Source organism: Pterocles gutturalis, unplaced genomic scaffold (genome assembly GCF_000699245.1).
Source record: "Pterocles gutturalis isolate BGI_N339 unplaced genomic scaffold, ASM69924v1 scaffold8118, whole genome shotgun sequence".
Lineage (NCBI taxonomy): Eukaryota > Metazoa > Chordata > Aves > Pterocliformes > Pteroclidae > Pterocles > Pterocles gutturalis.
The window spans coordinates 22,115-43,928 of NW_010118010.1; the positions used below are offsets into that span (position 1 = coordinate 22,115).

General features: G+C 38.7%; 1 protein-coding gene across 1 annotated transcript in view; it reads right to left on the reverse strand.

Moving 5' to 3' along the window:
• Positions 1-21,814, reverse strand: part of ABLIM2 (actin binding LIM protein family, member 2) — a gene marked incomplete at its 3' end in the record, with an annotated part of 96,797 nt that overhangs the window by 16,846 nt on the left and 58,137 nt on the right. Inside the window, exons 9-14 of the mRNA XM_010076036.1 lie at positions 19,599-19,676; positions 14,807-14,953; positions 9,027-9,147; positions 7,190-7,288; positions 1,462-1,563; positions 152-205 (exon numbers count right to left, since the gene is read on the reverse strand). Coding sequence (XP_010074338.1) covers positions 152-205; positions 1,462-1,563; positions 7,190-7,288; positions 9,027-9,147; positions 14,807-14,953; positions 19,599-19,676 — 601 coding nt within the window. The remainder of the gene's footprint in view (positions 1-151; positions 206-1,461; positions 1,564-7,189; positions 7,289-9,026; positions 9,148-14,806; positions 14,954-19,598; positions 19,677-21,814) is intronic.

Below are 21,814 nucleotides of genomic sequence, written 5' to 3' on the forward strand. Positions count from 1 at the left end.
TGTTATTTAATTTTCACTTCTTTTTTTTTCCTTTTCTATTTGAGATTAGAGGGACATAACGAAATGAAAAGACTACAGCAAACTAATTTGGAAGTCAATATTAGAAATAGTCAATAGCTAGAAAGCCGCAACAGAGAAAAGCAGACTGTACCATGCTGTTTGTAGATAGGAGGTTTCCTATAGATGTTATCTTTTACGCCCGTGTCTGAGGAAGAGGAAAGAGAAAGGAAAGAATAAAAGAGTAAGCAAGCAGTTCAGACCATGCTGCTCTTGTCTCCTCTCAACAACACTAAAATTGCAAACACTTCAGCACAGACTACGCGTTCATTCAGTGGTTTGTCATTCACTGGTTATTACAAGAGAATGAAGCTTTATCCATAATTACATATTTAAAACATTGGCTATACCTACCTATGCAGCATAATCCCCCCCTAAATCCCTCAAAATGTTTTAAGACATCTTGAACGGCATCCATTTGCTGAAATGTAGGTGGTTACAACTGCACTACCAACAAATACTTCATAGACAACAAAGAGAAACTGTCTACACTTGTCGTTACTTAAAATTCATATCCAGGTACAACAGACTACTAGTCATACTTGAAAATGGACTTTCTCCATCAATTATGAAGAGAGTGTACATGTTCAGATATAGATGTTTATACTGGAAATGTCCAATGTTCTTATCGGAAATCCTATAGTTTGTCTATATTTTGAATTGTACAGCTAACTTGGTGTTCAAGGATTTTTTTGAAAGCCCCCAGAGCTACAGTCCAGGGTTCTCATATCATGTACAGACACCAGTTTTATTTAGTACTAGAGACCGGAGCAGATGCAATTCCTAATTTGGTGTGTTTACAGAAATGTTAACCCCAGAAGCTATACATACATAAACAAACTATTCCACTGCTCAGGTAGATGTGTTTAGCTATCAAAAAGATAAACAATGCGGTACAGTAAATTTAATGTGTTTGTTGACTGAACATGATCTTGAAAACAGCATAGTACATATGCAAAGACAGCCACAGAGAGCTTCCTGGAGTTCTAAGGTCTTCCAGCTATTTTTGAAGTCTATGTTAATATGACTCTTTAATTCAGAGAGTAGATGGATAAGGAAAAAAACAAAACCAAAAACCCCTTCAGCCTTCCCTCCTGTACATAAATTTAACAGACCTTTGCAGCCACAGCACTATAAATAATTGTATCTTTGTAGGCTTAATAACATCTGTCACCCTGTGCCTCCTCTAATGCATTTTTTAATATATACTTTCGCACACAGCTCTCTAACTCCTTTATTTCCCACACAAAGTTTAACAGCTAGCATATTTTCACTTCTCAGACATTTTCTTCTCTTGCAGTTTGAAATTCACAAATCAATGCAAAAAAAAAAAAAAAATCCATTCATAAGAGAAAAAACAGGTGCCAGCAATTGAAGATCAAAAACTAAGCAGTGAATGCCTACCTGGAATATGGAAATGCCTAGGAGCCTGCTGATAGACAGAAGGTGAAGATTTGCTGTCTGAGTACATGGATAAGCTTGGAGTGCTCCGACCACTTTCACTGCCTCCAAGGGGAAGAGCAAAGAAAGCAGATACAAGAAAAAATGGAAAGCAAAGTAGAGTATTTCAAGCATAAAAGCTTGTTCAAAATGACTTGTTAATCCAACATTTTTAAATACATGGGTTTTGTAAACCCCATTATTTTTCAGCACAGTGTATTGGCTCAGTCTCCAAACATCTCATCAACAATGAGTATCTGATAGAGAGTATCAGATTAAACTGCTCCACTTTGAAACTAAAGCTTCTCTTTTAACATCATGTTAATGAACAAAATAAAAGCATAAGAACATCCACAATCATGTAATGTGTTTTGCATACCCTTAACTGCATAATATATCAATCAAGTTTTTACAAGATTAATCCTATGGCTCATGGCCTACCCCTGAAACCAGTAATGAAATCATTCAGTAGTATTTAAAATATCTCAAAGCAGGATTAGACCAAAAAACAGATGCTACAGTTAAGTCAAATATTCCTGCATATATCCATGACAAAAACAGATGTTCAAATTTATTTCTTAATTGCAAACTCTTCCCACAGGTAACATGCCACAGCATTTTTTATTTATGCAAACAAGGTTGGATTATCAAGTCATGGATCTATAATGCCATAGTCACTTCACCAAATTTCAGTATATACATAGGATTGATCTGTATTTATTTTTTCACTTGTTTTGTCCAATGCTCATTAGGTGCCATTCATTTCCTCTTAGCTGATTTCCCCAAAGCCCACTCTATGGCATTATAGTGCTGCTTGGCAAACAAAAAAGTAAAGCTCTACTTTTTTGGGACTTGTAAAATCCTATTAATTTACAGCACTGTTAAGCAACTGGAAGCCAAACATGACATTTATTCTAACATAAAATGGTTGTTAATTGGCTGTTATTGTTTTAGTGTGAATGGAGCACAAATTTAATGGCTAATAATGATGAAATTATAGCAAGTTTTGGGGGGTAAAGGAAGTGTAGCAGCTCAGAGCATTAGATTTGTAACTGAGTTCTGCCTTCAAGGAGGGGAAGTTTTATAACCATAAAAATAGTGGATTACCATAACTGTCTAGGCCAGGCCCATGGAGGTGGTCTCTGCCTCTGTTGACAAGCTGTGGATGCATGGTCATCGGTCTGTCACCAAAGCCAGCCTTGACATGCACCACTGAAGTCAACTGGGTAGTGCCACTGAGTTCAACGGGAGCAGAAACAGGTCAGATGAGGTCAGAACCATGTGCTGTGCATCTCATGACAATACGCTAACTAATCCATTCTAAACTTTGTTTCAGTTATTTTCACAGTTGGTGAAAAGTTGAAACTCACAGCTATTACCACTGTGTATTCAGCAACAGCAATTTCTCATTGATTCATAGAATTGTAGAATGGTTTGGGTTGGAAGGGACCTTAAAGATCATCTAGTTCCAACCCCCCTGCCATAGGCAGGGACACTTTCCCCTAGACCAGGGTGCTCAAAGCCTCATCCCGCCTGGCCTTCAGGGCCCCATCCAGCCTGGTCTTGAATGCCCCCGAGGGCGCGCCATCCACAACTTCTCTGGGCAAAAAAAAAAAAAAAATGTAAAGAAAAAATATAATCTGAGCAGTTGAGAAATTGAAATCACATCTACACATGCTGATAGTCTGTGGTCCTTCCAAAAAATAAGGGGAAAAATTACAGAATTGCTAAAAATCTGGTGCATCACCACCAGCTTGCAGTCAAGTTGTCCTCAGACAAGGAACCAGACAGTTACTCAGTTTCTTCATTCCCACTTTGCTCTTGGAAGAAGTGGTGACAGGTTTTCACTGTACATTTATTAATTCCCTCTTTCTTTGCTGCCCAGATGCTTAGCCAACCCTACGAAGTGGAAGAAGCCTCAGTGCCACTCCCAGTTTGAATGCAAAGAGCATGGTAGACGCTTAGGTAAGTAAGGTCCCTTACAATGCCAACAACTTTAAAAATATTGTAATGTCCCTCATTCAAATGTGATGTTAATGTTGGAAATTTTTGATTTAAAAAGAAAAGGAAAGTTTTCAAGTGATTTTCATAGTGTATTAATTTCTCATTTACATAAAAATTAACATATTATTAGAAACATATATTCATATATGACCTGCATGAATAATCACTTCATTGAGCACTGACCCCAAGGTGCTGGTATGGTGCACACACAGAGAGCCCTTCTTCAGGGGTAGGGTAGAGTGCCAGTGAGGAATCAGGAGGAAGCATTGATTAAAAGGAATAAACTTGTAAGAAAACAGGATACAAGCACAAGTACCAGAGGACAGCAAATCTGCAAACTGCTCAATGCAAGGATCATCTGTGTGAAGCAGTTTGCAAAGCCATCACCTCTAACTTCCTCAAAAGGGAAGAATTAAGGATGAAATGAAAGAAAAGGTTCTTCTGGCAGCCCACTCGTACACGCTGATGCAGCATATTTAAACTTTAATTCTGCCATTGATTTGGACAAACACACAGGAGTAGTTGTATTTCACATTTTGCATACAAAAAAAAAGTGTTTAATAATAAAGCAAACTGAAGACCCATGTAGAAAGTTCATGTGTAGGAACTACAGACAGTCATTTAATCTAGCCTATAATTAAGATCTCTAAAACCAGACTTGGCCAAGAATTTGTCTCTTTCAAGGTTTGCCCCGTATACACTGAAGAATAACTTCAAATAAGGTCTCAGAGAAAACATAACTACCAGAGAGAGCAATTTTTCAAAATTTTGGTTTTGTCTTCTGCCACAAGCAGCTGCAGGCTGTGACCTGCTCTACTGGTCAGCGCAGAGAAAAAAAAAAAAAAAAAAAAAGGAACCATGAACTCTTCCCTGGATTTTGTTTAACTTGGAAAGAATCTGGAAGGATTTACTTTGAACTTGAGCGTCAACCACAAAAACTTCCTTGTGTTTTTTGGCTGCTGACAGGGTAAGATGTTCTTTTAACCTTTTGTGTGTGCAGCCAGCTGACTAGAGCTCAGACCATGCTCCCTTTTCAAGGGATTGTCAGGAAAAGTATCACATTGCTTATGTCTCCTTCCTAGTCAGCTTTTATCTTATCTGAGAGGATGGGAAATTATTGATAACAAGTTACCCTAAGAGCTGTCTAAATTCAGGATCGAACAACAGATACCACTGGCCTAATGAGGGAGATGTTGGAGTCTCCTCCCAAAACTGCATCTTTTAATATCTCTGCACATGGTGCATTAAGCTAGACAAAGATTTTTTAAGTTTGATGACTAATTCTTTTCAAGCGCTCAAAGCCCGATGGGCTGCACTAGAAAGACAAAACACTTTCCACCACATTTTAAGTAAGCATTTTTTCAGTAGGGCTCAGCATGGCCTGTACGCTCACTGACTCCGTCACCTCAAGAGGAAGAGTTACACCAAGCACAGATACTTGGAATATCGCACCCTACGAACTGTGAAGCTTTCTTGAAGTGAGACTTTCACAGGATTTATTTTAAAGATGTTTTAAAGACAATAAAATCTTAAAAGAACAGAACCAAATTATTTGTCTGCATGATAGAGAGTAGGTCATACTATTACACTTCATGAGAGCTAGACTAAAGTATACTGAAGAAAGAACAGGAACTCAGTAATCAGATTTTTCACTGGAGATATGATGAACCATGTCATTCTCAGGATGAATATGATGCAAACTCAGTCAAGTCAAAAGGAAGATCCTGCCTGATCGAATTTCCCTAGGGTAGTAACATTTCTGCCTCCTGGAAGTTTAAGGAAATATTTTTTTATGACGATCATGGAGTCCTGGTTTTACAAAGATTACTTCTAGTATTATTAAGCAGCGTATTACTTTTCGATTTAATAATTTTTTTTCAATGAGCATGATTTCTTGTTTTTCAAACTGAAGTGGCAACATTAACCTTGGTCTGGCAACTATTGGTACAATCCTATTCTTCCGACACTAACCACTTTGAAGAGAAAAAGAGAGCACATCAAAACCCTCAAAAGGCTTCTCCAGATAAGGAAAAAAAAAATACAGTCTGCAACTCAGAGAAAAGAGTTCAGAGAACTTGAAGAGACCCCTTTCAGACACAGACGATAACTCACAGTGGATAATCTATATAACCTCTGCAGGGCTCACGATGACCTATATAGAAAAAACATAAACAGGTTTCCCTGCCTCAGAGAAGCACTGTGAGGCACTGTAGGCTACTGCTTGCAAAATATTTTATCTCCTTGACAAAAAGTGCTGCAGAATTGCAAAATCTAATAATTTTCATCCCACTACTAATAATTGTTTGGGCACAACGAGCTGCAGCTTGAGGTTTTCATCCTCCAAACAGCAGCACTAAGTAATTGCTGCTGCTCTGAGCAACAGCAGGTAGCACTGAACAAAACCTCATTTTAGCAAGAGTGCAGCTAAGCAACCACAGGTGGGCTTTCAAATAAGAGCTTTCCACACAGTGAAATTGTGCACTGCTGCACACTAAAGGCGTTTTTCTCACTCAGTACGTCAGATTGGATGACATTGTCCACACTCAGAGGACAGATCAAAAAACTGATCAAGCAGTGCCTCAGGACATACCAGGGTGTGTGTCAGCCTTCCAAGAAATGTGTGTCCTCCAAAATTTTCTCTCAGAGATCACGTTAGGGAGGCTCGAGCCTGGTTCTGTTCCTGTTTATACCAGTGAAATTCAGCTGGCTTTGGACAGAAATGTTTCTGAATGCATTAGGGCCCAACGAAGAGTCCTTAGTTATTCTTCCAAAGGCAATGAGTGCCTGCAATTAATTTGAGTTTGCACGCCAGACCTGTTCATAAGTCTGGTTCTTGCACAGGGTCACTTTCTTTTCTGTAATGGTTACAATGGCAACAAGAACTGTTTTGCCTCATTAAATCAAACAGTACATGAGAGTCAAGGAACAGGCACTGAAAATGTTTGGCATTCATCATTCATGTTTCCTCCCCACTTGTATTGTTACTAGAGAGGACAGACTCAGGGGAAGATATGTAGCAGTTAAGTGTCTTTTTCTGATATTTAACTAACTAGCTAAAAAAATAGCCTTTGCCTCAAAAGTTCTTGTCGCTTTTCATAACTGTCTCACATCTGCAACATGGAGATTGCTAAAAGTTAATATCCACTGTAAAGAAAATTAATGGCAAGGACACTCGACTCAGTTACTGTTTTGCATTATTTGCTAATAGGTGCAACTATAATGATTTAACCAGCTTATCTGGCATAACTGTTGGTAACGCTAGAAATAATATTATTAAGAACCTCTAAATGTAGGTTAGAAGGTTAGATAACTGATCACCCAATGTTGGATCCAACGTATAAGCTTTTTTTATTTAGCATCACCAAAACAGGGTAAACACTGTGTTTTAGAACAAAGAGACTTGAAAATTATTTCCCTCCCTCATTTTCATTAGAAAATCTAATTCCTTCCCTCCACCCATATGAAAAACACTTAACACTCACTGAAAAAAAGCAAAAAAATAAAAAAAATAAAAAAGAACCCATACCCACTCAGTTCTTAAAACTTACACAGTACATGAAGAAAGCACTTGCACAAAATTAAGACAAATTTTATCCAAGTGGAAGCCATGCTTGCACAGACATAAAAGTGAAACACATCTGAATAAGTCTACAGTATCACAGCACAGTTTTGCATTCCTGGACCTTACCTTTGAAGAAAGGGATGTAATGATGTCTGAATGTAGATGTAGGGCTTGGGTGTTGGGGCAGGGAGATGCAGCTACTGGTACCAAGACTCTGAGTACCAGCTGGGGGCAACAGAGAGTAAGTGAAAATAAACTATTTAGTTCACTTACTGAAAGCCACAAATTACAATGCCATCCTTTTTTTCAGGAACATTTTCCTCCTGATGCTTAGAAAACATTTAGTTCATATTTAAGACTTCATCTTTCTCTGGTTATTGCTAAAAACATCACAGTGGCCATACTGTGTGGTTGGCCAAGGGACATGGGCTCTCTACAGACAGAAAGAGTATCACAAAATGCTGATAATGTAACGCATCAGAAAATATTCCAGAAAAGGCACCACAAAAAGCATAGCTGCACTCAGGGGAAAAATATGCATATTCAAAAGCTGCAAGAGGGAATGATATATGCTCATAATGGATCTAATGAAATGAAATGGGGAGAGCCGTGTCTCTGCTGAGAACTGTGCTATGAGTGGGTCCAGTTCTCACTGCTCTTGGTGCACACTGGTAGGATTTAGTTCTCAACATACCAGGGCACTCAGTGCATGGCTAACTTAAGCATTTGAAGAAGCATCCTGAAGCTATTTAAGCTCTGAAAGTTAGACATATTATTAAGTACTTTGAAAAATGTTCTCAAAAGTCATCTTTGTTTGCTTTGTTGTAATAATGTCCTGATACATTTTGGAGGACTAATGGCAATTAGTAAAAAAGGCAATTATGGTACCTAACTTCTGAACTTCCACAGAAGCTGTAAAACATTAGAATTAATTTGGAATTTCTTTTGTCTTTCTTCCTTGCTTTAACAGTGTGCAGCTAAGCTTAAGCATAACACAGCTGCCTGACCTTCAGCAGAGACTAGTCTTTCCTCTTTTTCATAGATCTTTGATACTCAACCTAATTTCCACTTCGTCAAAGACTTTATGTAGTACAAATATACAATTACTGTAAAAACTGTTTCTGTTATGCATAAAATTTTCATTTCCACTGCAAAGATTAAGATCTCCCAATTTTCCAAAACAGTTTATAATTATAATGTATCCTCAATGAAATTAAAAGACACCAAAAGAATAATAGAAATACTCTGTGTTTTCCAACAAAATAATGGGAAAAAACTAGAATGAATTTTGACCAATTTAGTTGATTATTTCCAAGACTAAAACTCAGTACAAAGCCAAAATATGAACGGGCCTTCATATGGGGCCCCCGTGCACAGATCAAAAGGGAGTGATCCCTCCTCTCTGTGCGACAGGAGCACCAACACAGCTGACACTACAGACCAAAGCTGTGATAAACATTGCTCTAAGCTTCTCAACTAAAGCAACTTGGCTTTCAAAATCCAGCCATTAGAACTACTAGTCACTCCTCCAGCTCTTGCATTGTGGAGAGGAGGCATAGACCGTAACTCTTGCAGTACAAGAAGGGATAAGAAGTCACTCTTATCACCCTCTTGGCTTTGTGTGTCTTTACTGCTACTATGCCACACCGTGAAAGAGCCGCGGATTGAACAGGTAGTTTCATACAGGATGCGACCAGGATTAAGTCCTTTAAACTGTTCTATCTTCAGTTTAAAGATACATAAAATTAATTTTTCCAGGTGCCTGTTTTTGTTTGCTTAGATGCTCATTCCTGAAGCACTTGTGTCCTTTCTCCCCATGGGACTCTCTGTTCACAGTAAATAAGTAACTGCAATGAACTGCAACTCCATCTTAAACGCCTGTCTGCCGGAGTCTACCCTATTTACAACAAAAGACAAAGTAGTGGAAAAATCTAGAGAATAAATAAGGCTGCTTTTCAATTACCTGGTCTGCTGTAATGCTGAGGAGAATGGGAGGTTGGAGTGTAGCGACCGTAGCCCAGCGAGCCAGCAGAGCTAGGACTTGATGTCCTGTACTGCTTGAAGGATCTGTCATCTTGGTCACCCTGAGAGGAAGTGAGGAAATATACATCATTAGGGAAGAGAAATAACTTCTGAAACAGGCAGAATATGCTGGCTTGCATGTTTCTATGGATGTAGGTGGAAGACTATGCTGTCATAACACTCCATGCAATCCCAGTCGAAATAAGGTGGCTTTCAGCCGTAAGCACCACCACCGCTGCATGAGTGCCAGAGGATGGTCATGTTCCCAGGAAAGTCAACAGACACATGAATTTTAAATGATGATATCTGAAAAGAATATAACACTGCAGAAGTGTTCTTTCAGGACAGTGTAATTCCCTGAACATACACAGGTGGGTGGAAGATGAGTTCAGGTTAGCGTGATAGTACTATGGTCACTTTGTACCCATAGGAATGGCTGCATAATGGTTACAGACAACACAAAAATCGGCATTCATTACATCACAGAAATCACTCTGCTGTATAAATTGCCCAGCATACCATATTACAGCATGGTCATTACTAGTTAGGTAACTGATATAAACACTCATATACAGCATTAGCATTAATACTGCAGCATTGTGCAAAGCAAGTCATACAACCCATTTCCCACTAAACCTTGGCTTCAACCACTTAAAACCACATCCACCCATTCCAAACCCCTTGCTCTCTATAGCTAGTTAAATTACAATTGCAATTTGCATTTAGTGTCTTCTTAACAGTAAAAGCATTACTTAGTGAACTAAATGTGGAAACTACTTTTTGTAAACTGCACATACAAGCAAATTCAATTTTTTTTTGTTTCTTTTAAGACAAGTGAGAATTGGCTTGAATTAACTTCAAACTAGAACAAGTCAATATAACCCACAGATGCTCCCTTATGGAAAGTCATACTGCAAAAAATGCTTCCCCTCTCCTATTCCAGCAGGAGTGTGTGAGGATATGCTATATTATAGCAGGTGTTCATCACTTCTCATGAATCCTGAGACATCTCTAGGCATCTGTGTGACTCCGACTGGATCACTCATCATTCAAACACACAGGAGACCCTACTTAGCGCCATCATCATCTCCCAGATTCCTATCAGGACAACTTAATTACATCCATCCATTTAATAACCCTTTTAACCCTTGTAAAGAGAGTTACAAGCAATACAGCGATGTCTAGAAAGTCTTGCAATGATGTTTAAATACCATACGATGTTAGCTAAAGGTCTATGATGTATCCAATTGCATGATACAGTGATACTTTCCTCTAATAAAAATCCCTGCAACAAAACTGGTGCAGATGATGATGCTTGAGCACCTGATCACAGACTCTTTAGAGAAAGACAGCAAGAATGGCAACGTTGGATAACCTAGAGAATTCACATAACGTGAACCATGGCAGCACCAACCTCTATACTAGTGTCACTTCTGGAGTTTAATAGTATGGCTGTTTGCTAACTGATAGCTAATTTAAAGGAAATTATTATAAGCTTCCAAAATACCAAGATTTCATATTAATTATTTCAGACCTTACCTTTTGTGTACATTGTGTCTCTGTAAGGAACAGTCAATCCAGTTCATATTAAATAAAGTACTTTTTTTATTTTTAAACTATCAATTAAATTATATTTGTATTGGTTAACTTCTCTGCTTAACCAATGCTTATAGTGACAGTTGGTGATTTACAATCCTTAATGAAAATTCACAGTTCTCCACTATTACCATAGTTTTGCAGTATAGTTCTCTTAACATAAAATTGGGATAATGGGGGAATTAGCCAGGCCTGTGATATGTAATTGAGTTACTACCTGGGAAGCTATGTGAAATGGTTTCATAGCTTCCAAGGTGATGTTTCTTGAAAAAATGACTGGCTTTGATCATTAATGCACATCAAAAAACACAGACCTAGAAGTTCAGGTATGCGCAAATGATTTAACAGTATGTGTGCACAAATAGCATATACAGTTTGACTATTTGTGGAATAAAAACATAAAAATAAAAATTAAAAAAAGAAGAGAAAGCTATAACAAGCATTAATTCAAGTTAACCCAAGCTGGCAGCTTTAAATGTGAACATAAATTATATTTACAAACATAATTTATTCAGTAGAGCTTGAATAAGTGACCACAATATGACCTTTATTTTGGAAAGCAGAATCACAGATGACAGTGGAGATAGATGCATACAGATGACAATCCAGTAGCAGAGCATGTATTCAACACAAGTAACACTGTGAAAAACATAAAATTATAAAACCCAATGCACTGTAAAGGCAGGAGGCAAACACCACATTTCAGATGCTGCTGGTTATCAGTATGGCCAGGTTTATGCAGCACAAAATGGGTCAGCACAGGAGAACAAAGGCACTGGGGATTACCTCAGTAGGTGTTGGAGGGGGCAACTGAGGTGACTGCAAACAGCAACACACAACAAATTAGTGACACAGATTCATGCATGATGTTACTTGTGAGAAAAACTACTTTTAAAATATCAATATCCATGTATAACACATGACAAGGTTACGAAAAACACCTGTCAGTTAAGTTAGGGCAATTTTTCTTCTTTATTTGTAAAGAAGCAAATGAGGAATAAGATAGAAATAATATCATATAGAGCTTTTGTTCATTTCTTTACTACAAAATCCTGGAGTCTGGTGAGGCCAGCACAGTACCACAGAGAGTGCTGCTAGTCGGGAAACCCACACTTAAAGCAACTGCCTGAAACCAGACACAAGCCTTATTTAAATCTGCATTGAAGCAGCTGGACTAGAACTTTGTTGCTCAGAGCTGGCTGTTTTAAGGGAAAGAAAAATATCTGTATTATTTAATTTTTAACTAAACATCAGGTAATTTGAAAATTTGCTCTTCGTTCATTTTCCTTTCAAAATTAAAGGCTAAACTCAGGTGAGCAGAAATCTACTGAAAGTGCAGCTGCAGGTGCAGCCAGGATGCTGAAATTCAGAAGACAGGACATACAAACTGAGGGACAAGAGACTGGAGAGCAGCCTCACAGAAAGCGATCTGGGGGGTGTGGACTGATAGCAAGTTGAATGTGAGTCAACAATGTGCTCTGGCTCCCAAAAGGGCCAACCATGTCCTGTGTCCTGGGGTACATCAGGCACAGCACAGCCAGCCAGTCAAGGGAGGCAACTGTCCCGCTCTACACTGCACTGGTGGTGGCCCCACCTCCAGTACGGTGCGCAGCTTTGGGCAACCCAGTATAAGAAGGACATCAAACTATTAGACTGTGTCCAGAGGGCAACCAAGATGCTGAAAGGCCTCGAGGGTAAGACTTAAAAGGAGCAGCTGAGGTCACTTGATTTGTTCAACTGGGAGAAGAGAAGGCTGAGGGGTGGCCTCGTGGCAGTCTGCAGCTTCCTCAAGGGGGGCAGCGGAGGAGGAGGGGCTGATCTCCTCTCCCTGGTGATGAGCGACAGGACACGAGGAAATGGAATGAAGCTGTGTCAGGGGAAGTTCAGATTGGACAGTAAGCTTCTTCACAGAGATAGTGGTCAGTCACTGGAACAGGCTCCCCAGGGAAGTGATTACAGCACCAAGCATGTCAGAGTTTAAGAAAGGTCTGGACAATGCTCTTAGTCATATGGTCTATTTTTAGGCAGTTCTGCTAGAGCAGAGAGTTGGAATTGATGATCATTATGGGTCCCTTCTAACTTGAGATATTCTATTATATTTTTTCCCTTGGCAATCTCAAGGATGTAAATATCTGGAACATCATGAAAACGTGCATGTTGGCTTGCAAGCACAGCCCAAAATCTCTTCCTGGTTAGGCACACAGAAACAGATGACTGGACTCCACTTTTTTATTTTTTAAGATATCATTGAGGTCTTGCTGACATAAATGCCTACCTACATCAGCACAGACCTACATGAGACAGCATTAAGCTGGTGACGAAAACACTGTAGATGTCTCCTACAGCACCAAGGGAAAGGGTCCTCATTCATGATGTGGTCCCTTTTATCTTAAGCTATATGTTTACTGAAAAGGACAATGACTCCAGCTGTCCCAACAAACCCCTCCTGTTGTGGTCTCATCACTGAGCTACTCACTACAAGCAGGTGGCAGCAGCAATACCCTCTTTGCTGTGATTTTATTTCTTTGGTCGGTTGGTTATCTTGGAGCTCAACTGCAACTACCATCTATCCCACTCCTGAAAGCGCGATGCTGAGGTTCCCACAGTTCACAGCCACTGGGTCTCACCAAAGGCCAGACTGCCACCAAGATGGGCAGTTTCACCATACCACTAGGCCGCTGTCCTGCACATTGGATCTCCAGCCTTCAAGTGACGGCATGGAGTCAGACCACATGAGGGGTTCAGAAGAAACCTAAGCCCTAGCACAGACAGATGGACACTTGCTCTGGCAAAGGAGCAAGTGGCCAAGGAGATGCTAAGAGCAGGCAGGGGGAAACTGCCTCCAGCAGCAGCAGCACAGATGCTGGGTGTGATGGTTTTACAACCATCACCTCGGAGGGGGTACAAGGAGTGAGTCCTCACAGGAGTGGAAGGTTGTTTAGTCTGTGCACCTCTGTCCAGCCTAGATGTCACCTCTGTCAAGTCGAGATGTAACGGGCAGCTGAGGAGGGCCACAAACATTATCAGCACCCACAAATGTTTATGTAGAAAGGAAATGTTTATACTCCATGGGTTCAGGGCTACTGAGCAGCTTTCAGTTTTGTGAATTCAGAAACCTGAATACCATTTAAACCCTTTACCAGATACAATCTTAATTCTTTTAGCATACATTAAAATAGAGCTACTGTGGTTGAGTATTGTGCAGAGAGGGTTTGGAAAGGAGTCTGCAAAACCTGTGTACTGCACTTTACCTGAGCGTAGTACCAAGATTTTAGTAGTAAAGTTTAAAGGTGTGACAGCAGGACTGGGACTATTATAAACAGTATGGTTATTATTTATAGTATTTATTTCTACCCATTCACTTACACTTAGGGAGAACAATGCTGACTTTCATTCTAGATCACACACATCTTGATAATATACCTAGTATATATAAGAGGTTTGATTTGTAAAAAAGTATCTAAATTTATAAAAGAAATTCAAACTAAGGGTAGATGTGGTTAGAGAAGAAAAGCTAACTTTCATGACGGGGGTTATATACAAAGATGCTTCACAAAAAACAGTATTAGTAAGATTATATTCCATCAGATTTAATTAGCACAAGCTGCGTAATATTAGCTCTGCATATGAATAGATTGAAATGCATGCGTGACATGAGGATGAACTTTAGTAAGGGACAGTTGAAAGAAATATGTGCATAGGAACATGACACCATTGTTGTGTTACCAAAATAACATGGTACACTTCAAACAAACAAAAAAAATAAATGAAAGACATTTGGATTTGCTTCTGATTTTTGCATTATAATTAGCAATGGCTCCTGTTTCCTACCACATGCATGTAGAACTCCTCTCACAGAAAAACATGCTTCAATTACATGTCATCTGTTTAAAAAACAATCATAGAAAGTAATTCTTTAGTCTCCACAAACTAAAAAGTGAAATTAACATCTCACTTGTTTTTGGAAGGCTAAAATGCCTTGTGAATGAATGGATGACATGACTCAGTTAACTGAAGTTATATTTTTTTTTTTAATTATGCACATTTAAGACTTTTTAGGAGCATGTTTCATGATGCACATAAAATCTCAAATTCATAGTAAAAAAAATACCCATGTTTCTGTACCTCCCCATAACTATGCCTGTCATCTGAAGAGTAACTGATATATGGAGAATAGGAGATCATATCTGGGCGGTCAATGTTATAGATGGCTTTATTTTTAGGAAGAGCAGCCAAATCCCTGTAGTCAAGAATTTCATCTCCAAGCTTTGCCTAAGAAAAGGAGGAAAGAAAGCAGTGAGAATAAGAAAGAATATGATCAGGAAGCAATCAGAAAAAGACAGATTCATGCAGGTAGAAAAGCCATCATCACAGTAATAAACCACTTTTTCCTGTTTGTGCGCATTTGAATCTCTAATATTTACTACACAATGCTAAATATTACCTCTGTTTTCTTTCATATACTGGTCCTTTCTATTTGCCTTTGTCATTTGGCTAATAGGAGTAGCCTGGCATGACTTCAGTTCCCTTGGTTATATCCCACTTACTGCTACCTCACAGAGACACATGTGGGACAGACACGGTAGTCTTTTTCAGTCAAAACGCCCTCCATTTTAAAGTGGTTCCCCTACCATAAGCAGTAGTGAATAATCAAGTACATATTTCCAACATATACTGTCCAGATGCTGAAAAAATTAGTCAGGTCTTTAATTTTTTCTATTCAGCTGTGTCCCACAGCTTCACCTCCTTTCCTGACTATGTCTAAGTAGCCCTTAATTATGGGTCACAAACCAGCAGATGATGGATTGGCACCATGGTGGATTAGTTGGAAGATCACAGATGCCACATAAGTAAAGATCAAATCCTTCCATTTGACTCACACAGTCAACAGAGGAAAAGGGCTGTGTTGCTCCCCATTCTTCTCTTAGTACACTTATTTCAAAAGTATAATTATAAAAATGCCACATTTGCACATATCATACTTTGGATAATGGTAATTTGCACCGAAGTTGTATCCAGCACACACTGTCTTGTAGATACGATGACAAGTTGGCCACATTGAGAGCAGAGAAATGAGCAGCATAATCATCTCATTTCCAATTCAGGTTTTGCAGAATGATAAGCTCGTTGTTGGCAACAAAATGATGGGTGAATCTCACTATTCTCTGAAAACCTCAGTATGATTAGCTGTAAACCTGTAGTAATGTTTTCCACATGCAAAAACATGAAAGTATCCAGGATTTATGTGTGCATTGATTATATTTTTTCTTAGTAAGTGCTAAGAAAATTCATTAGGTTTTCCAGGGAAGTTTTCTATTAGCTTATACAGGAAAAATTTAGTGTGACAACTTTCATTTATCCCTTTTTCTAGAACAATGTATGAATTTGTGCAAATGTAAGCAACACGGAAAGGAGGAAGATTCCTCTTAACTAAGAAAGTAGAACAAAGCTGCCATAACCATCACATATTCTCATCCTCAAAATTAATGAAAAAAAAGTAGTTAAATCAAACGTGATTCTTTAGTGATCTAGAGATGTAGCCTTTCTCGCAGGGCCTTTAAGAAGCTAAAGAGCAATGAAATAGCCTCTTAATGAAAATAAATCTCTCCCTACTGAGAAGCCAGTGGCAAGCTCTGATGCAGGGATTGGTCATGCAAAGACAAGGAGGAGTCTGTACACCAGGTGTGTTCCAGGAAAACTCTGGGCAGCACTGTACCTACGAGGGCGGCCAAGGAGGCTGTGACAGTTTCTTTTTTAAGGTACCCCAGGGCTGTGAAGATTATTCTAGTGAACCCAAAGAGGTTCAGAATTGGGAATATTTAAATGTGAATTGTGGTAATTTTAGCCCCTATTTCTCCACGTAGAAGTGCAACTTGAGATCCTCCCACTAGACTTCAGAACTGTCAGGAGTAAAACTTATCTAGTTATGTAATTCCTTTCAGTTTAAATATCAGAATGTAGGCAAATTTGGTTGGAAAAACACCTCAGAGATACAGTTGCTTTCTAAACACTTCATTCTACAAACATTTGGCCTACACCAATTTTTATTTTATTTGTTTGTACTTTAAAATACATGAGTGTAATTCACATATGCTAGGGAAGGCTGAAATTGCAGCCAAGAGGCTTTAAGCCATTTCTTCAATAATCTGGTATTTTGGACTCTGTTAAAACCATAGGTTTAGAGTATCTATTTCATTTGTAGTATGCAATTTTACAATTGTATAATTGCAAATATGATCTGTATAAAAATACAATGTGATTTCTATTCCTAGGATGAGAAGATACAACACAGCCATGTAACTTAACCTAAACCTTCCAGTTGGATGTATCTTTGCAGGGAGCATTTAATTCTCTCTTCATAAAATTTATCCAAGTACAAGGAAGGACTTTTATTTAAACCCTATTTAATAGCATAAGTTAGAAATTAACTGATTTTTAAGTAGTATTTAGGGACTTGGAGGGAGCGTCAGCACTGGGGTAAATTTCAGTCTGGATATAATGAAGCCATCACCAAAGATCATGAAAAGATGCCCATTAACTTCATAGGGCATAGGCCTATGCCCTCTCTCAGTGCAGGAAGACACCAAAGTGATAACAACAGATGAAGAAAAAGTAGTACAGCTTTAGTAAACCACCTGTACGAACCATGTTCAGGTTTAGTCAAAACATGTTTTGTTTTTTTCCTTCCCTAACCGACCACTCAATCGTGATTCAGGAACATGTCTCCCATGAGACAGCACACTGTTCAGAATAATTGCGTTGCTCTGACTTGATGTCTTTGAAAGTACAAGCACCATGAATTCACGGTCACTAAGCTTCAACGGTTTTCTCTAAATTCTCTTTTATTCAACACAGTACTTCACAGAGCTCACCAGTTCTTAAGGTAAACTTTCATTATTGGTTTTAATGATACAAATCAATGCTACTGCTGAAAGTGGCTGCCCTGTGTGCACCTTCCCATTCTGCTCTGCCTTCTACATTAGTATTAGATGTAGATGGTCAGCTCTTTTTTTGCCTCTTTGGTTGTCTGGAGGTTTTTCCTGGGTTATTTTTTAGCTGAATCTGGTCTGACTTATCATACCTTTGTGTACCCATTAGTACTAGCGTCAAGGAAAAGACAGGAAGACATGCCTGGAGAGGGACAGGTACACATGTGAGTGTGACCTTCCTTTCAGTGACAGCATGAATTTAGGTTTAGTAAAACCAACCATGAAAACACCCAAGAAAAATTTTGAGCATCTCTGTATGTCATAATACTCCTGTAATAGAAAACAGATGCAAAAGATAGCCAAAGAATCATTTTGATAATATAGAAGTCCAATAACATGTTTTTAATTCTTTTTATTTTCCTGTTCATGAAAGCTAAAATTGGATTTAATCAATCTCACAGCTTGGACAATTAAGCAGTCAGAGATGAGACAGATATAGCAAGAACTTGCATGCCTCTGGGGAATGTTTTTTTCCTAACTGACTCATATTTGCTAGAAAACTTTATTCTTTCACAGTCCCAGCTGCTCCTGAAGTATATTACAGTAACAAACACTAGAGTTGTGTGCTGATTTTATTATATCCTTTGAAAAAAAACACAAAAAGAGAATGGAGGTTTGTCCTTGACTTTTAACAGCCTGTGAAGCATATTTAAAGCTATAATCACAAATATCATGAAAAACAGTACCACCCAACAGTTAGATAAATGTCACCAAGAACATATAAATCTTAAAAGAATGTTCATGCATATAAAAACAATAAAGTGATGTATGGCTGGAGAGATACAGACCATCTGGCCAAAGAAAGTGCTTACATGATAAGAAGTTCTTAGTGTAATGAATGGTCTTCGTAGCAGTTGAGGCAATGACATTTTTTTTTTTACTAGGAAAATACCACTGGTATCCAGCAGCATGGAGCTCTGCTGGAAGGAGAACTCAGAAACACCGATGAGCATTTAGATAAGGGACAGTTCCTCCACTTCTAGTTTAGTCTTACTCAGATAAAGGGTATATTATATTCAAAATAATTTTCACTTGAAGAAAGAAGACAAGTTCGGCTCCAAGGCACTCTTTTGCTTGTTTCAATATAGCAGATAAAAGCCCTTAAATATTTGTATAATAACTCTCCAGTAGTCAATTGCATCTCCAGCAATTTTCTCTGCATATGGTCCTATCCAATGAGAACAACCTGCCTACCTGATGGATACCTGGACAGGACAAAGAATATCCCTGGGAATACTGAAGTTCTCCAAGAGATGTTTGTATGGAACATGCCACACTTGTGGATTTTTTTAGCTATTGGTAGTAGCCTTGAGAATTGGGCCATGAACACGAGCTACAGCAATTATGACAAGCAAAGTACACCTGGTATTGAAAAAAATACTCAGCCTAAGCTTTTATCATAGTTGTTATTTTAAAGTCTCTCTATGAGCTTTCCAGAGCTAGCACTTCTTAGACCATAAACACATCAAAGGTCCTCTGAGGTTAGGGGCTGGCACTTGTCAGGGCCCAAGTCCCACAGTCACACACACAAGTGTTTTCATAAGCAATCAGATGCAGGCTCAAGAGCTCGATTTAGAAAAGTTGTGTTCAGATCTAGGCTTGTAATCTACCTGTGGGCTGTACTGTTTACTTAACTGTTTTCTTTTTAGAAAGTACTGTGGTATTTTGCACGCTTTTGTATACGCCAGCTCTAATGGTAATGTAAGTGCTATAAATACACCACAAAAAAATACCAGGAAACTGCCAGAATTCTGTTATGGTAAATGTAGTACTCAAACATTTTAAAAGTGAGAAACTAAATTCTGTTTTAGAGGAGTCACCAACTGCAGTGGTTTGGAGACACCAGCTTTCACACAATGTGCTACACTGTAGGAGGAAGAATGGGGTTTTCCCCGTCCCTCAGAGGAATTTCACCACGAAATACTCACATAGATCACACGGCTTGGGGAACCTGATGTACTTGAAGCAGGTACAGAAATAATACTCTCAGATGAAGTCCTCGTTTCCTATCGCAGGAGAAGTGCAAAAGAAAAAGATGAGAGGGACAGAAAATGTAACTGTTACTTCAGAAAGAGTAAAAAAAAATTTAGCATCTACCACTCAAAAATGGCATATTACAGCAAGCTCAAAACATACAGGAATACCAAAGAGTTACAAATAAAAGAACACCTTTAGTCAATCAAACTGACCTTTGGAAAGGCAGAAATTATTTTACATATGGCTTTCCCCTCCCTTCAGAATAAAATGGCCTGGAGCACTTCTGGGCTGCCACGACAGCCTTTGGGCACTATCAGGGACAGGTCAAGTTACAGCAGGTCACAAGACGATATGGCAACAGCATTTTTACTCTAAGGTTATACCATCAAACCAATCTACATTGCTTCTGGAACATGTCACACTACCATGCCATTCACCCATAGCAAACAGCACGACACCCTGCAGAGCATCCTGAACCAGTCACCCAAGAGGTTAGCTTTCCCCTCTCCGATTGCAACACTATCAGATTAATTGTAATACTCAACTGGTTTTGCTCTGTTTTCAATCATGCTGGCATTCAGAATGTCAGACCTTTACTGCTTTCTTTTTGGTAGGTTCCTTTATGATGAAGAATTTAATTACTTTTAAATAACAAAAGGTTGTGAGACACAATGCTATTAACCATGAGCAAACAGAACTGACATTCATAACTGAAGTTTAACCAAGTGTTACTATAAAATCAAGGGGTTTATACCCTCTTTTACCCAGATATGTTAATTCATCATAAAATACTCTTTCCTATCCATGGAAAAATCTGTTCCTGTTTGCAAAAAGTATGTATGTTTCCATGTGCTCTGAATGACTGCCACTTACTGTCTCACCAAAGGCTGGCACTTCTCAACTGGAGGTTACTACTGTTCAGACCCTTAAAAGGATTTTAAGGATTTTTTTTATTAAGTTGTCAGGTCAAGGAAGCATCCTTCCTCCTACTCCAGTCTTTGCTTGAAATATTTACTAGCTTTCAGACGCAATATGTGATTATATCTGTACTGCACTGTGTTCACAGAGCAAACAAACTCAATGATCACAACTATCCTTCCACAGACTTTCTTCAGCAAAATAGTCCTACGGAGTTCTCCGAGACAGTATGTGGAGATACTTATCCATATAAAAAAGATTCAGCTTCATTGTTTTGGCATGTCTGACTGGGATTTGGGAATTTTCTCCCTCTCATTTTCAGTTGTCTCACACTGAGGCTCTGGACAAGCTCAGAAGGACCAAGGGGACAAGGCAAACACTGGCATGGAAATAGAGTATTCTCTGAGAAATACTTATGGCTGCCATTGAAATAATCATTCAATGTGCACAGTGTAATTGCACTGAGCTTCTGCATAGTTGAAGCATATTCCAACTTTCTAGAACTTGTGTAAGTGACATGAAAGTGTAATCAGTGCATGTCCCTACAGAAGTTCCAATGCAGTAGAGAAAAAAAAAAATGAATAAAACTTAACTATTTCAATGTTTTAAACCCTGTTGAAGTCAAGTGACAATTTTGGACTAACCTCAGGGCTCCCTAGATAAAGCTTCAGAGCTTCTTTCTGTGTCATGTGCACCACTGGAGTATGTTTTAAGATCACTCAGTGTAGCATGACCTTAAAACACATAACATACCTGGGCTGAATATATTTAATATATCTTAATAAATTCCTGGAGTGTTTTCAGGGCTTTCCTCAACTTAGAGTTGCCATCTTGTTTTTAAGAAGAACTACAATTCATTAAATTTTCTAACTTTTGCAATCAAAGTATAGAGTGTCATCTTTCTAAGGTACTTCTGCAGATTGCTTCCGTGCTTCCTTACGCTATTCAGTTACTCCCACAAATTGTCCTATTTCTCCTCCTGATGATTGAAACCTGCTCATTCCACATGTCACACATGTTCTTTATTCTCTTCATGTTCCAGTAACCCTTTTAGCACCCCCAGTCCATGAGTGCTGCACATAATCTCCTCGTTTTTGCAACAAAAACTCATGTCTCAGTTGATTCCATTGCTTCTGTTCAGTTCCTTTCTCCATACTACATACTTTTATTCTCCCTCCACCTACCTCTTTTTCCTTTATGCCTTTTGATAATCCTGTTCTTTCTCTTGCTACTTTGATTTCTTCTGTCT